This window comes from Topomyia yanbarensis, chromosome 3, assembly GCF_030247195.1.
Source record: "Topomyia yanbarensis strain Yona2022 chromosome 3, ASM3024719v1, whole genome shotgun sequence".
Lineage (NCBI taxonomy): Eukaryota > Metazoa > Arthropoda > Insecta > Diptera > Culicidae > Topomyia > Topomyia yanbarensis.
The window spans coordinates 180551701-180566732 of record NC_080672.1 but is presented as its reverse complement, the minus strand read 5'-3'; the positions used below and the strand labels follow the sequence as shown (position 1 = coordinate 180566732).

Genomic DNA, 15032 nt, shown 5'->3' with positions numbered 1-15032 from the left:
TTCCTTTCCGTTCGGCTACCAATACTAGCATAACCAAAACGAATATTCTGTCTTTCCATCGCCTTCAATCTAGTGGCCAGTGCTAGCAAACTTGCATGTTCAGTTTTTCAATAACAACATTCCAACAATATTTTCAAAGAATGTTGCAGATTTGAAAAGAAGGAAGGAGAAGATTTTCACAAATTTAAATTCTTTTGTCTTATTTGTTAGCGCTGATAAAGGCTATTTAGTTTGCTACTAGCAAGGAGCTGCACAAACAAATCGATTTATGCAGTTAATCAACGGAGGCTGCCAAAAAGTTCGAATAAAAGCATGCGACTAGTGTACTTTGCATGTTCTATATTTTATCAATACTAGAGAGGATCAATAAAATAATTCAAAGTGTTATAGCGACATGCAATTGTGGCAACACTGGCCATGAGATGGTGGGGGAACACGCACATTCGTTTTAGTTATGATGGTAGTAGCAGCAGAAAGGAATGGAAAAGCAGTGCACGAAAACGAGCGAGAGAGGATAATTTAAATTCTCTTTCTTTCTTTCCACACATCGTATTTCTTATATTGCTTTCTGAAAATTATTTGTTATACACCATAAAATGTAAATTTCAGTTTAACTCTTATTAGAACACAATTAATTGGTCCTGTAAAGAACCGTTTATTGTTTTATTGCGGGAGCATAATTCAGACGCACTCCCCGCGGACACGGTGAGCTAGAAAGCACTATTTTGCATTCTCGAACAAACCGACCAAGTAGGCATCGTTGGCTTCTCGGGGCATCATTACGACTGAGCTTTGTAAGCGTAGCGCGACTTTGCAGTCCTGCACAATCTCACGACCCAGACGCTGGAACGATAGCCTACTCTGTTGCCCTTTAGTTGGGGCGAAATTCTTGCAGGGCGACAGTTCCTGATCGGGTTGCGATGAGTCACCAGTAGCTGGGGCACTTTTTCCGCCGTCGTCATCGCCAACTGCATTTCTTCCGTGGACTGGCTGCTTGCTAGTGTTTGAACGAATACGAATGATGAGAAAAACCGACCGACAGATATTTATATAATCGCGCTAATATGCACTACTATCGCTTTCTCGCTCGTTCTCGTGCCGTGCATGAGCCTTTCCTTTCCGTCCGGCTTCTAATGGCCTAACCAAAGGAATATGCCGTCTTTCCCCCACCAAGTGCTCTCGTCAAGCAACCCAATGCGAATAACCATACGAACAAACATGTAGTGGACCTATATATATAAACTTTTCATTATTTTATTGTTCGGTTGGTCTACCATAACGACGGCTCTGTGCGGGATGGGCTGAAAATTTTCACTTTTCCGAGTCGTTTTCGAAAGATTTTTCAAAACACATTTTTTTTGTTATTAGTACATGTTATACATACTTGAAATTTTAATACAGCATAGAGGAACATATTTTCAACAAATTGGCCTAAAAATCAAATCATTCTGTTAAGTATGATAAAAGTTATTAACGTTCAAAATCTGACGCGGCGCCGCAGCCGATATTTTGAAACAGGACCCCTATATTGAAACCTTAAATGTATTCTACATTAAAAACTCCGAAATTCTGAAACGGTTGCGGGCTCTCTGAAGTTCTGAATGCTTCTAATCTTTTCCTCATCGACGTGAAAGCCAGCTTCGTCAAGTTCATGGCCCAAGAACTTAATCCGACATTTGTCGAATTCGCATTTGCTTGAATTGAGAGTTAGGTTGTTAGCCCTAAATATTTCTAAGACTCGATCAACTGTTTCATGCAGTTCTTCAAGACTTTCCGCAAAAATTAGAACATCGTCAATATATACTATGATGTTCTTCTCGTATGCCAATATACGCGACATTTCTCGCTGAAAAATTTCAGGAGCGCAATTCACCCCGAACATCAACCTGGTGCATCGGTACATTTCATTTTCGGTAAGGAATGTGGTCAGCTCCCGAGATTCGTTGCTCAGCTCCAGGTGGTAATAGGCATTGGTCAAATCAAGTTTAGTAAAATATTTTGAACTTTGGAGCTTCACCTTCATTTTGTCTAAAAGTGGAAGGCGGAAGTACTCACGATTGATCGCTCTATTAGGGGTCCTCATATTGACTACTAAACGAAAGTCGTCCTCCCCTTTCGCGACGGCCGACATTCTACTTATCCAGTTCGGGGCCGATGTTACCTTTTCGATTATACCGCGAGACTCCATTTCTTCCAGTGTGCATCTAGCAGCCTCTCTAAAAGCAGCAGGAACATTGTAGTAGGCGTTTTTAACAGGTGGTACCGACTCATCAACGCTAAATATTACTTTTACGCCGGGCATCTTAGGAAATTCCGTTGCGCTCGACGTAGTTTCTAGACTGCTGATAGCTACACCTACTTTCAGCAGACCCAAGTCACTAGCAGTAGACCGCCCGAGGAGCGATCTGCGACCTTTTGGGACGACATAGAATGTTGCATTTCTGGACCTGCATGATCCTGGAACACTGATTTCTGCTTCGAACATGCGTTCGACCGTCATAGCTGATTTTGAACCGTATGCATGTAAACCTCTTGTGCTTGTATTTTCTACAAATCTGAGCTTTATCAAGCCTGCCTTGGTATCCTTTTCTAGTCGAACCCAATCTTCTCCACCTATGACGTTTACGTCCGCTCCAGAATCGATTAGAAATTGCATATTCTTTGATGTTCCCAGACAGCAAGTAATCAACACGTCTTCAAGGGACAAAGCGTCTACATGCTACATTAGAGAAAAAGGATTTATATATTGAGAAAAACTAAAGCTTATTTGCTTTATTTTATACCTGTTCGCTATTCTTCCTATCGTTGTCGATTAGTGCATCCTCACGCTTTGTACGAAGCTGATTTACGTGTTGTTTGCGACATGCAGCTGCATAGTGTCCGCGAACCCCGCAGGAGTTGCATCGCTTTTGTAGCGCTGGACACGGGAAATTTTTATGAGGAAAACGATTGCATCTTGAGCATCGATTGCGGCGTTCACGGTTCTGTATATCGCGTCGACGGTTTGATTGCTGATATGACTGTCTTTGACTTGATGCAAGGTTCCTCCTTCCTTCCTCTTGACCTGTGCGTTTTCTGTTAAATCGTTCACCGGCAACAGTTAAGTTCCCGCGGTAGACTGCATACACATCCGGCTGCTCCGGTGCTGCTCTCTCAGCTTCGAATGCTTCATCACGAGTCGCTGCTTGGACTATGTATTTGGTATCATGCCCGCACGTTCTTGTGGCCTTCACCAAGTCTTTGTTCCGAAGACCTTTGAGGAGTTGGGATCGTACAAACCGATCTCGATCGGATGGGCTGTACTCACACAACCTTACCTTTCCCATTAAGCGCGCGTGAAAAGCAATCGCGGATTCGGCCTTCTCTTGTTTCATATTTGAAAATGCCTCGTGCTCGGCCGCCGAATCGGTCATTGACTGGAGATAGGTTCTGATGTTAATTACAAAAGTGTGGTAGCAATTTACTTCCGTCAGGCTGGGTCTGAGTTTTGCCGCTCTAATGATCCCCTGTAGCTCTTCGCCCACCGATAGAAAGAGCAGTTGACATCTGCGTACTGGGTCATTCGCGTTGTTGAGGGTGGCTGCGATGTCGAAATTTTCGATATAACGGTTCCACTCCTCCCACATTTTATTTGCGACAACTCCATTAGGAAATGGTTTTATATTGTCCCAGCGGATGCTAGATGAGACCGTGTCGCTAGTTGTGGAGGGGGCAACTGGTGTACTCCAGACGTTCTCAGTGTCTTTAGTGGTCGTTGTTTGCAAGAAATTTATAGCTTTCGAAAGATCGGCCAACACGTTTTCGACTCTTTGTAGACGCTCGCTCGTACTGGGCTCTGTGCTTGGTGTTGTCAAGCTGGTGGGTTCCATGGAATTGGCGTTCTTATTCTCGTCGTCATCTAGCAGCGGAGTGGTCTGTTCCATGCCACAAGAAGACTCAGAATCTGCGCTCGGTTCACTGAAACTTACATCGCTGTTAGTGCTCTGTGCCGATAGGTTTTCCTCACTGAGTGTGTCATGCATACGAGCTGGAACCAAATCTTCGTCGTTTTCAGAATCGTGCTCTATGGGGGCGCGTACATACTTCCCGTCGTTTGCCATTTTGTTTTATTTTGGAATACTATAATCTAGAATGAACGATTCATATGTCAAAGCTCATAAGGAGTGCACCATTATTTTATTTTGACGAATCCTGTCGATAGATATACAGACTATTAATATTCGCATGGATTGGGCTCAAGTGAGCGTTATCTAATCTGCTTATCCAGAATGCTTCATCCTAATTTCAAAATATTTCAAAACTTGGATTGAATCAGCATGTGAAATGTTTATTTAATAAAATGGGAACTATCCATGATATTGGCTTGTGCTAGTGAGAGTAACATGAAAGGCTGAAAATCATTGCGGACGTCCCGATCCGCTCTGACACTGCGGACATCTCGATCCGCTCTAACACTGCGGACGTCCCGATCCGCTCTAACACTGCGGATGTCCAGATCCGCCCTAACACTGCGGACGTCCCGATTTGCTCTGACACTGCGGACGTCCCGATTTGCTCTGACACTGCGGACGTCCCGATCCGCTTTAACATTGCGGACGTCCCGTTCCGCTCTAACACTGCGGACGTCCCGTTCCGCTTTTTTACAATCCACAATTTTACAGAGGATTTTTTGAGGTTAGTCATACTTTGAAGGAAAATACCAGCTCTGTGAAGAGCATCAAAATTAACTCGAATCCAAATGTTCACTTTAGCCATTTTTTCTCTTTTTTTGCACACAATTCTTTAAAAGAAATATACAGGATCATCTTACGGGGTAGGTTTGTATCACGGACACACGAAATATAGGACCAAAGCATTGACGGATTTCCCCAAATGCGGGCAATTTTTAGATGAAATTATATTTTATTGTTGCAAGGCAACACCTGGCAGGATCGCCAATGTGGCTTTCTACGCCGCTAGGGAAAATCCGCCATTGCTCTGGTCCGCGGAAAAACGTCTTACCTCTTCCACGTAGTAGTGCGAAATGCCGCGAATGATGGTGGCTTCCTATGTCTGTAGTGTTGTCGCGCGTACATTGTCGACTGCTTCTTGCCGAGTCGACATTTGGTGGTGTGTGCCCATACGTCAGTCCGGTCGAGCTGGAGCTAGAAAACTCCGCTATATAACACAGCGTATTTCGCTTGATTGATTGCTACCTCGGTTTCGGGATACACTGCCAAACCCATTCCGGAACCGGTTCGAATTTTGAATGAAGTTAGTATGGATTCCAGCTCAAATGCAACAACTGAATTGATTCCGACACAATCGCTTTCGGAATCGGTTGTTGCATTTGAGCTGGAATACATACTGACTCCATTCAGGATTCCGAATGGTTTGACTGGATAAGAAAAGTACACCGGGTATTTACGAGAAACACTAAGAAAAATAAATGATCGACTTAACATGATAAAAGCATAATATGTTGAAACCATACACAAATGCTGCTAAATATATCTAATACAAGTAGCTTCATGGCTTTATTGTAACCAGGAACATTAAGAAAACCAAGAGAGAAATTTTGAAGACAATCCATGTTTACGATAAGCGACTGCATGTATCGAAAGTACACCGCTGATTACATTACTGGCCTTTTCTGCGCCAGAATCGTTGGATTTGCGAATATTGTATACAACTTGCCAGACTAAAGAGATCAGCGGATACTCAGCCACGCTGAAACTTACGCAGAATCGTCATTGCGGATAAACTAGCTCGGGTGCACTTGAATATATCTTCAACAATTTAAAAACACAAACTATTTAGGAAGGATGTTTTTAAAAGACCAGATGCTGCAGCGAACACTATCGTGGTACTAAGAATACTCGGAGGAGAAAGCGATACTTTACACTACAAACGGAATTCTGAAAAAATCCTCGTTTGATCCTAATTAGAATCAGTTGTGTCACTGGGGCCATATACTAGCGGCAGTCAGCTGCCGGTTGGACTTGTGGGTGACAGTTCCGCAGATAGAAGAAGTTTTGTCGCATTGTAATAACAAAAATACTCACCTTGTCTGCTACTAGTTGGTCGAATCACAGCAGAGCCTGCTTTTTGAATTGTGATTCTGTTGTGGATTTCTCATTATGCAGTAATCTATTGTTTTACGAATCTTCCTCCGGGGTGGTGGAGGCTGAGGTGATTAATCGATTATGTGATTCATGTCCGGATCCATTTGGTGCTCTATCACCGCTTTGAGATTCGCCAAGAGGAAATTAGCTTATCCAGTGCCGAATATTTCTACATTCTATTTTCAAGAAAAAATTATATTAATATAAAGAGCAAGTTAACATCAAATCGTTTTTACCTTAAAATATTTCCAATTTAAGTTGTTCAATACACAAATATGTGAGCAGATCACTTTTTTTTTAATAGACGCCATCTTGCTAGTTATACATCGAAGAATGAACAGATCAAAATGAATTAGAGCGAGTACGTGATTTTCACGTAACAGTGACAGGGTAACTGCAATGAAGGTAACGTGCGCTTCATTTCATATTTATTAATAATCCGATGATTGTTACCTTTGTCAGGTAAACTGAAGCGAAAAAGTATTTTCTTGAATTTACGTGATGTTTCACGTAGCATTAACGTGTGAATTATTTTGAGTGTGGTTATTACCGAGGGTCTGCCCCAAAGGTAAAAAGAGCGTGTCCGGATAAAAATAAGAAGAGTGGCAGATTTGACAAACGCAAAACAGATTCAAGATAATCTGCATAAGATGTATGCATGTGTTTACAATATTTTTGGTGGCTAACGCTTTGAGAGGCTGAAAGCACTAGTTTCTATATTCAAAACATTGTTTTAATTAATTTCGTTTTTATTAACCTCTTTTTTGGGAAGTAAATCAGTATTTACGCAATGTCGATCTTGCCAATCGTAAAACCAAAACTCTCGCTTTACGTATGCCTATACCTTATCTGGTACCATCTTGGGTTTTCACGTCATTTGCAGTTTGACAAGACTGTTGGTAGAGGCGAGAGGATTCTTTCGGATCCGTATAGCGAAACTCAGGTGTTAGGTTAGAGTTTGCTTTTAGCTGTAATTTTATAAATTTTGATAATTATTACAATTCAATTTTAATTCATTGTATTTTAGAATGACTTACATTTCTAGTCCTTAATTTTAATCTGTCTGTCCTCTGTCCAACAATTTTACCGAAAACCGTACTAATTTTAGCTCGAAAGAAAAAAAAAATTGTAGCGTTGACAACTGTCGTTTTATATCTGATCAGATCGTGAGTGATCGCCTATATCACCTAGGTAGGGACTATTGCAACGGTTTATATGTGTGAGTTTCTTATCTCCTTATCAACCATAGGGTGACCGGCATCTGGAGAGCGGCTGTCCCGAATATCCCCCAACCCGTATTGCTTGGAGATTTCTGTAGCTGTACCATTAACCTCGAGGACTGCCAGCTTCGCCACCGGTCGCCGCAGCACTGTTGTTGCTGTTTTCACATCTGCACTGCGGGCTCTGCCGTCTCGCCCAAGGATCACTTGAAGTACTCTTCCTCTTGTCCATCCATTCCGTTGATGATCCTCTACTATCACGACCAAGTCACCAGCTTCCACCGCCTTACTCTCTTCGAACCACTTAGTACGCTTGGTTATTGTCGGCAAGTACTCCTTTATCCAGCGACACCAGAACTGGTCCAAAAGACACTGGCAGATATTCCAGCTAGAACTGCTTTGGCATTGGCTCACTGCAATTCCTACAGCTGGCTGATTGACACCACTGGTACTTAGCATTAGAAAGCAGTTCGGTGTTAGCGCTGCTTGATCTTCAGTGGCTATTGGCATATAAGTGAGAGGTCTTGAGTTGACAATCGACTCGGCCTCGACCAATAACGTGCCAAATGTTTCATCGTTTGGTTTCCGCATCGTTGATAGGGAGGCAAGTGCACACTTTACAGAACGAACCAATCGTTCCCATACACCCCCCATGTGTGGCGAGGAAGGCGGATTGAAACGCCATTGTGTTACCGCATTGGTGAATGAAGCAGCTAGATTATTGTTGATTTCCCGATATTCCTGCAGCAGCTCGCGATTTGCGCCCAGGAAATTGGTACCTTGGTCGCTATAAATTTCCATTGGAGCTCCCCTCCGTGCAACAAACCTTCGAATCGCCATTTTACAGGACTCGGTGGATAAACTAGATACAGGTTCTAAATGTACTGCTCGAATTGTTAAGCAGGTGAAGAGCGCTACCCAACGTTTCACCTCACTTCGACCTTGTTTTATGAGAAGTGGACCAAAGTAATCGACTCCAGTATAACAAAATGCTCGAACGTATGGTGTGGATCTTGCGAGAGGGAGCGGTGCCATCCTCGGAATTTGTGGTTTCGCTTTATACACCTTACACCAATTGCACAGCTTTCGAACGCTTTTGAAAGCCACTCGTAGCCTCGATACGTGATACCTCTGCTTCATCTCATTGACTGCGGTTTCGTTGCTGTGATGTTTGTATTGTCGATGATACCAATCGACTATGAGGTGAGTACCATATCGATTTTTCGGCAGAATGATAGGAAATCTGAAATCGTACGGTAGATGATCGGCGTTTCCCGATCAGAACGACATAACAGAAAGCTATCAAATTTATATCTCATGTTGATTTTTATTACTCACTGTGTTATTTTTGTGATATCCCTATCAGCAAGGCAAGCAAACTTATATCAAGATTATATCTTCTGGTGATATCATTGAACTACTAATATGACATTAATGTACGCATATAACGATGATGTTATAATATATTACATATTCTTTCACAATTATCTATGAACGATAAATAACTGTAAACTGTAAAGCGGGCAAATGACCAGTTGGTTAAAGCCCCAATAAACAAATCAATCGATCAACTGTGAATGATTGTTATATTACACAAATGATCGTCTATTTGCTAATACGCTGAAGCCTCTTTTTATGCTTATTTATTCACCTTTTAAAGCAATTTTTCGAAGTTTTTATTGATTTCCTTATATTTGCGTTTTCCACATGGACATTCAAAGTTCCACGATTTTGAGAATGGATATGTTTTAGATGCAAGTGGTCGGAAAACTTGAGAATAAGGTGTTTAGCTTACTTGGTTGCATTTTGATTAAGAGATTACCTATTTTCTGAGACACTCGTCTGACACGCAATTTCGAATATGTGGCTTGATTTCAATGTTGAAGCCTTTATTCAAAAAGTTTTGGAATCGTAAAGTTATCAACAAGCCATTCTAAAGAATACAATTTTCATATAAAATTTATTTTAAAGAAGATGCAGAAAGTATCAAGCACTCCAGATGACATAAAGAAACGCGGATTCAAATAAAAAAGCATTTTTTAAACTATTTGTTATGGTTTAGTCAAATGATTCTATAAATATTTTTTTTTAATTAATTGTGCATATTGCGAAAACGAATTTCCAGGATCTTCAGTCCTATTTCACCAATTTATGCGGGTTTTTCAATTAATAATTTAAATATGTGTTTTAGATAGTGCTCGAAAAAGCTAAAAACTTTAATGTAAAAATATTGAATAATTTCCTCCTTAAAACTAAATAAAATTTAGAAAAGAAAATGTATTTTAGAAAACATGAAATATTATAAAATTCGTCACACCGAATAATCTTCAACAATTCCTCAAATTTTATGATTATCTGTTATAATATTCGCAATTGATAGCTTGAACTATTGTAAAACATTGTATTTCTTCGAATTTATTAGATGTGAGATAATTGTACTGGTTTGCTCAATCTTCCCCATATTAAAAATGCCAATAACAAAACCCCAAAAGCGACTTAACTTGAAATCTCAAAATGCAAGCCTCAAAACTTTGGTATTTGTTTCTTTGAATCTATTCGGAATCACAAATAACATTTGTCGTATTCTCCGTAAAATAATGTAGGTAAATTATCCGCAAAATGTTACCATATCACATAGACATTATTTCTAAAAATCGTGTAAAACATGTTAACGTACAAGAGAAGCACCGAAGCGCACTATTCAGAATCTAAAAATAGCCCCACTTTCCTAATCTGAAAAGATATTATAAAGCTATTCAGTCTATCGTAATAAAGGCAGCTGTAGTAGTGAGCAAAACTGTATGAAAACAAAGCGTATTATACAACGAAAACAAACAGTTCTTTGGCTTCGGCAAAGTTCAATGTGTGCGTTCTGGAAACATCTTCTGCATCCATAATCGTTTTGCCCTTGACGAATGCGTAGAATATTATGCTAAAATTAAACATCGGTCGAAAGCAACGTCGTTGGTTCATGCAGGAAACATCCCTATAAAACTCAGAATACCCAGGTTCAAATCGCTATATCCACAAATAACAATCAGCGTGTCACATATTCATAATGACAATCAGCCAGCATGTATGCAATCATTTGACAAAACTATAGAAAGCTTTTGCTACATGAAGCTTTTTGCTTCCAAACGAAAAGCGCCTTAATGTATGCTTTATTTTCCTTTTTTATTCTATTTTTAGACCTGCACGCTAAATTCGTTGATACTATACAATAGGTAATAAAAGCTATATTGGCCGTGGGGAAACCAAACAAAATTTGTTATAATTCTGATAGAAGCCTATCACAGGTTGTCATATTCTTGATATATACTAGAAGAATTTCTGTTATGTTTTCTGTTATTTTACCAACTAACGAGACCAAAGTTATAACACAACTTGTTACCATAACAATGTAACTCAGTCTGTAATAATTTTGTTATTTCTTTCTGATCGGGTTGCCATCCTAGTTTCCATACGTAAAACTCCGCGATCGTCCAAGAACGGTGAAAGTTTGATGAGTTTACTGTTCGAATCCAAACGTTCACGCTTCTCCAAGGGTAGCTTCTGATTCATACTAATGACGAGAATCTCGTCGGCATACTCCTCGAACTGTATTTGCTTCCAGATTGTTCTCTCTGCTGTTAGTATTTCCTCCCTGCTCAACCACTTCGATGTTTCGGATGATTTGCCATGCACTCTACGCTGAAGAATATTGATGAATCTGTACACGTAAGCAACCGCACGAACCAATCGTTCCCATTTGGAAAATCTTCCGAAATTCAATAGCTGCTGCATACGGATTCCTCGATGAGCGTGTACTGGACGGAGTTCTTCAGTTGTACCAGCAGGAGGAAAAACATGGTCTGGCCAGAATTCCGAAAGGCGGTTTATGAACTCTGGAGCTTTGAACCAACGACTGTTACTATCGATTCTAGGGCCCTTGCCCCATTTCGTGGCATCGTCAGCGACATTCCATTTTGATGAAACCCAGCGCCATTCATCCACGGAAGTATGATCCAAAATTTCCGAAACTCTAAACGCCACGTATTGACGATATTTCCGCACGTCCGACCGTAGCCAAGACAATACCGTGCTGGAATCGGTCCACATCACCTGCCGTTTTACTTTTATAGTGTGATTTTCCACAATATTCTTCGTCATTCGAGCTCCTATGACGGCTGCTTGAAGCTCCAGTTTTGGGATGGACAATGGTTTCAAAGGAGCCACTTTCGTCTTGGCAGCAACGAGGGAACAGCGAATTTCCCCTCGATCTACCATTCTAAAGTAGGATACACAAGCATAAGCATCTTCACTGGCATCCACAAACGTGTGAAGTTCGATGTCGTCATAGCTTCGTGGATCATAGCCGGGAAAATAGCACCGAGAAATAGATATTTCCTTAAGTTGTTGCAGGAGTAGGGTCCAGCGCTGCCAGTGAGCAAGTAATTCGTCAGGAATGCGATCATCCCAGGAAATACCTGACCGCCAAATATTTTGGACAAGTATTTTTCCGTGAACTACGAAAGGTGCCACCAATCCAAGTGGATCGAAAATGCTCATGACGACCCGCAGCACCTGACGTTTCGTAGGAGTAACATTTCCATCGAGCAATGACTGGATCTCTTCCTTAAAAAGTCCGTCGAATACGAAGATGTCGTTTTCTGGTATCCAGACCATTCCCAATACACGTTCATAATCCTGGGCTTTGTCCGACCTGAAGCTCTTGATTGGTTCCGCTTTGTGGTCCCCAACCCGTGCTAGACGTCACTAGAATTTGACAGCCAATTTCGTATATCGAATCCAGCCTTCAAATGGACTAACTTAACCTGCTCTGCCAACACTACAGCTTCGTCGATGGTGTCCACGCTGTCCAGATAGTCGTCAACATAGTGGTTTTTAATGATAGCGTTGACTGCTCGCGGAAATTGTTCGGCGTACTCCTCAGCATTTTTGTTTTTAACATACTGGGCTGCGCAAGGGGAGCAGGTGGAACCGAATGTCGCTACATCCATCACGAAGACTTGTGATGGATATTTCGGATCATCTCTCCACAAGAACCGCTGTGCTTGTCGATCCTCTGGTCGTATCTGCACCTGGTGGAACATCTCCCTTATGTCCACACTTAAAGCAACCTGCCGTTGTCTATACATATACAACACCGATGGGAGAGAAGTAAGCAGATCGGGACCTGCTAACAGCATTGAGTTGAAGGATTGATTTCCAACCTTCGCAGCAGCATCCCATACTAACCGGACTTTCGCTGGTTTTCGAGGATTGACGACTACGCTGAGTGGTAAATACCAAACCCGCTTGGGATCTGAGCCGCCAAGCTCTTCACTGGTGGCTCTATGTGCATAGCCCTTGCTTTGGTACTCGCTGATAAGTACTTTCACTTTCGCGTACAACTCAGGATTTGCAAACAAACGACGCTCTAAGCATTGAAGCCTACGTTCAGCCATGGGCCTACTGTTGTTGAACTCGACGTAATCGTGTTTCCAAAGCAAGCCTGTTTGGAAGCGGCCTGAAGCGGTTCGAACTGTCGTCCGTTCTAAAATTCCCCTTGCACGTTTATCTCCTTCACCTTCCAACATAGGAGCAACTGCTACACCCGCGCTTTCTACAGAAAAGAATCGCTTAACCATATCATGGAGCTCTTCGTCCGGCATTCGGGCACACACGTGTAACTGACGATGTGCTCTGGATGCTACGTCTTCTGATACCTTCCCGTAGATTGTCCAGCCAAGCCTTGTTTTAGCAGCAATCGGTTCATCCTGACCACCTTCTCGTAGTTTCAACACTGCTTTCAAATGCGAATTATCTAAACCGATAAGGATTCCAGGTGATGCTTGCACATAACTACGGACTGGTAATCCTCGAATATGTGCATATTTTTCGGCAAACCTTTCGACAGCCAGCGTTTGAACTGGTAGGTTCAAATTCTTCACAGTGTGAACCCCTTTCATTTCGTACCGCTTTTGGGTCGTAGCCCCTGAGATGCTCAGCCTAACCAGCCGAGAATTGTTCTCGATTCTCTCGATACCATTGGTCCATTGTAGACAAAGCGGATGTACATCACCTGATACTCCTAGATCTTCAGCTATCCTTGAGTCAATTAGGGTTGTAGATGAACCATCATCTAAAAAGGCGTAGGTGTCAATGGATTTACCGCCTCCATAGAGAGTGACAGGAATTATTCTGAATAGAACTGCATGCTCAAGTTGTTGGTGAATCGCAACTGTCGAATTCTTTTTTGAGGTATCGTCGACCTTCAATGATACATCTGGTTTACCTGGATGCAGTAGCCAGTGATGCCGCTCCTGACAGCCATTAGATCCACAAACTGATGCCTTGCATGGGAATTTCCCATGGGCCATTAAACACCGTCGACATATATGACGCTGCTGTACCGCTTTCCAACGATCAACCAAACTCATTTTTCGAAATAGCTCACATTCCCTTGATTTATGCCCTGACCTCTCACAGATTAGGCACGGCTTCACCAAGATATCCCTTCTATCACCATGTTTACTTTCGTTGTACTGCATTTCCTTTTTCTCGGCTCCCTCGATCGTGTGGGTGTTAACAAACATCTTCTCCTTTGGGTGCCTTTTATCCAACTTCGCTGCATGAGAACCATCAACCACGTGCGTAAAAGTTACATCGCTGGCAGCCGACACTAGATTGGCCATGTAGCTACCGAACGTTGTGAGATCAGCTATAGGAAAACTACGTTTATAAATAGCCCAATCTAGCTTCAGGTTGGGTGGGAGTTTTTCGATCAACTCTTGTAGTAACGATGGATTGGCTAGATGTGCTAACTGTCCTGCTGATTCTAGATGCGCACAAAGATTTTGACACGCTAGGCCGAAACTAATAAGAGTTTCAAGTTTTTCTGGTCTTGGCATAGGCATACCGCGTATTTTATACAGCAGTGAATTAATTATAAGTTCTGGTCGTCCATACAGTGTTTTCAAGGTGTTGATTACTATTGGCACTGATGAAGGGTTCATCAGGTAGCTTCTCACTGCCTCCATAGCATTTCCTCGCAGACATCGTTGAAGACGCATCATATTTTCTCCATCGGAAAATCCGCACATCTCGGTTGAATTCTGGTAGCTATTCAAGAACAGTGGCCAATCGACAGGATCGCCCGAAAAAATTGGAAGCTCTTTGGGAACGACATGCCTTGCCGCAAGCTGCTGACTGTTTGGACTGTTGAAGAGCTGACGCTGTACTGCAGCAGACGAATGTACAATTGGAGAAACCACTGGCGATAGATAACTAGACACAGTTTGCACGGAGGGACGAGTAGAGTTCACCAGAGTCCGAGGGGTGCTTATATTTAATGGTTGAAATACCGCTGAAACATTAAGCGGTCGTGAGATGGGTGTGTATGGTAATGTCAATGGCGTTAGTTCATCAATTAATGAGATCTGATATGCGGCTTGAGCGGTCGTGTGAATTGGTGATGCGGTCGTATAATTCGCTTGAGCCACAGTCGCTGTACTCACCAGTGCCTGACTTACCGGAACATTGATAAGAGCTTGCTGCTCGATCGTCGGATTTTCACGTGTCACTTTATCGTAATTATTTATGCCAGCTTGCTTACTTGATAAAAAGCGCTGTCTGCTCTCGTATAGGGCTGGATTACCTGCTGTCACGAAGCTCTGGAACTGCACTGATGAAAGTTGCTGACGATGATGCTGGATTGGCTGTCCGA

At 42.1% G+C, this 15032-nt stretch overlaps 3 protein-coding genes across 3 annotated transcripts; all 3 read right to left on the bottom strand.

Moving 5' to 3' along the window:
- Window positions 1–1552: 1552 nt before the first annotated feature.
- Window positions 1553–4100, bottom strand: LOC131687445 (uncharacterized). Its single transcript, XM_058971524.1, has 3 exons — window positions 3465–4100; window positions 2784–3416; window positions 1553–2719 (listed from the first exon to the last, which is right to left on the bottom strand). Exons 1-3 carry the CDS (start codon window positions 4098–4100, stop codon window positions 1553–1555), a joined length of 2436 nt encoding a protein of 811 aa, XP_058827507.1.
- Window positions 4101–7315: 3215 nt separating this feature from the next.
- Window positions 7316–8359, bottom strand: LOC131687444 (uncharacterized). Its single transcript, XM_058971523.1, has one exon. It carries the CDS (start codon window positions 8357–8359, stop codon window positions 7316–7318), a length of 1044 nt encoding a protein of 347 aa, XP_058827506.1.
- A 2370-nt stretch (window positions 8360–10729) lies between these two features.
- LOC131687443 (uncharacterized) lies at window positions 10730–11989 on the bottom strand. Its single transcript, XM_058971522.1, has one exon. It carries the CDS (start codon window positions 11987–11989, stop codon window positions 10730–10732), a length of 1260 nt encoding a protein of 419 aa, XP_058827505.1.
- Window positions 11990–15032: the final 3043 nt, after the last annotated feature.

Excerpts from the sequence above, each read along its gene's own strand:
- LOC131687445 (XM_058971524.1), bottom strand. The coding sequence starts at position 4,100 with ATGGCAAACGACGGGAAGTATGTACGCGCCCCCATAGAGCACGATTCT. Across the intron at positions 3,417-3,464 it reads TCAGACCCAGCCTGACGGAA|TCAATGACCGATTCGGCGGC; the intron begins GTAAATTGCTAC and ends ACCTATCTCCAG. Across the intron at positions 2,720-2,783 it reads ATAGGAAGAATAGCGAACAG|CATGTAGACGCTTTGTCCCT; the intron begins GTATAAAATAAA and ends TCTCTAATGTAG.
- LOC131687444 (XM_058971523.1), bottom strand. The coding sequence starts at position 8,359 with ATGGCACCGCTCCCTCTCGCAAGATCCACACCATACGTTCGAGCATTT.
- LOC131687443 (XM_058971522.1), bottom strand. The coding sequence starts at position 11,989 with ATGGTCTGGATACCAGAAAACGACATCTTCGTATTCGACGGACTTTTT.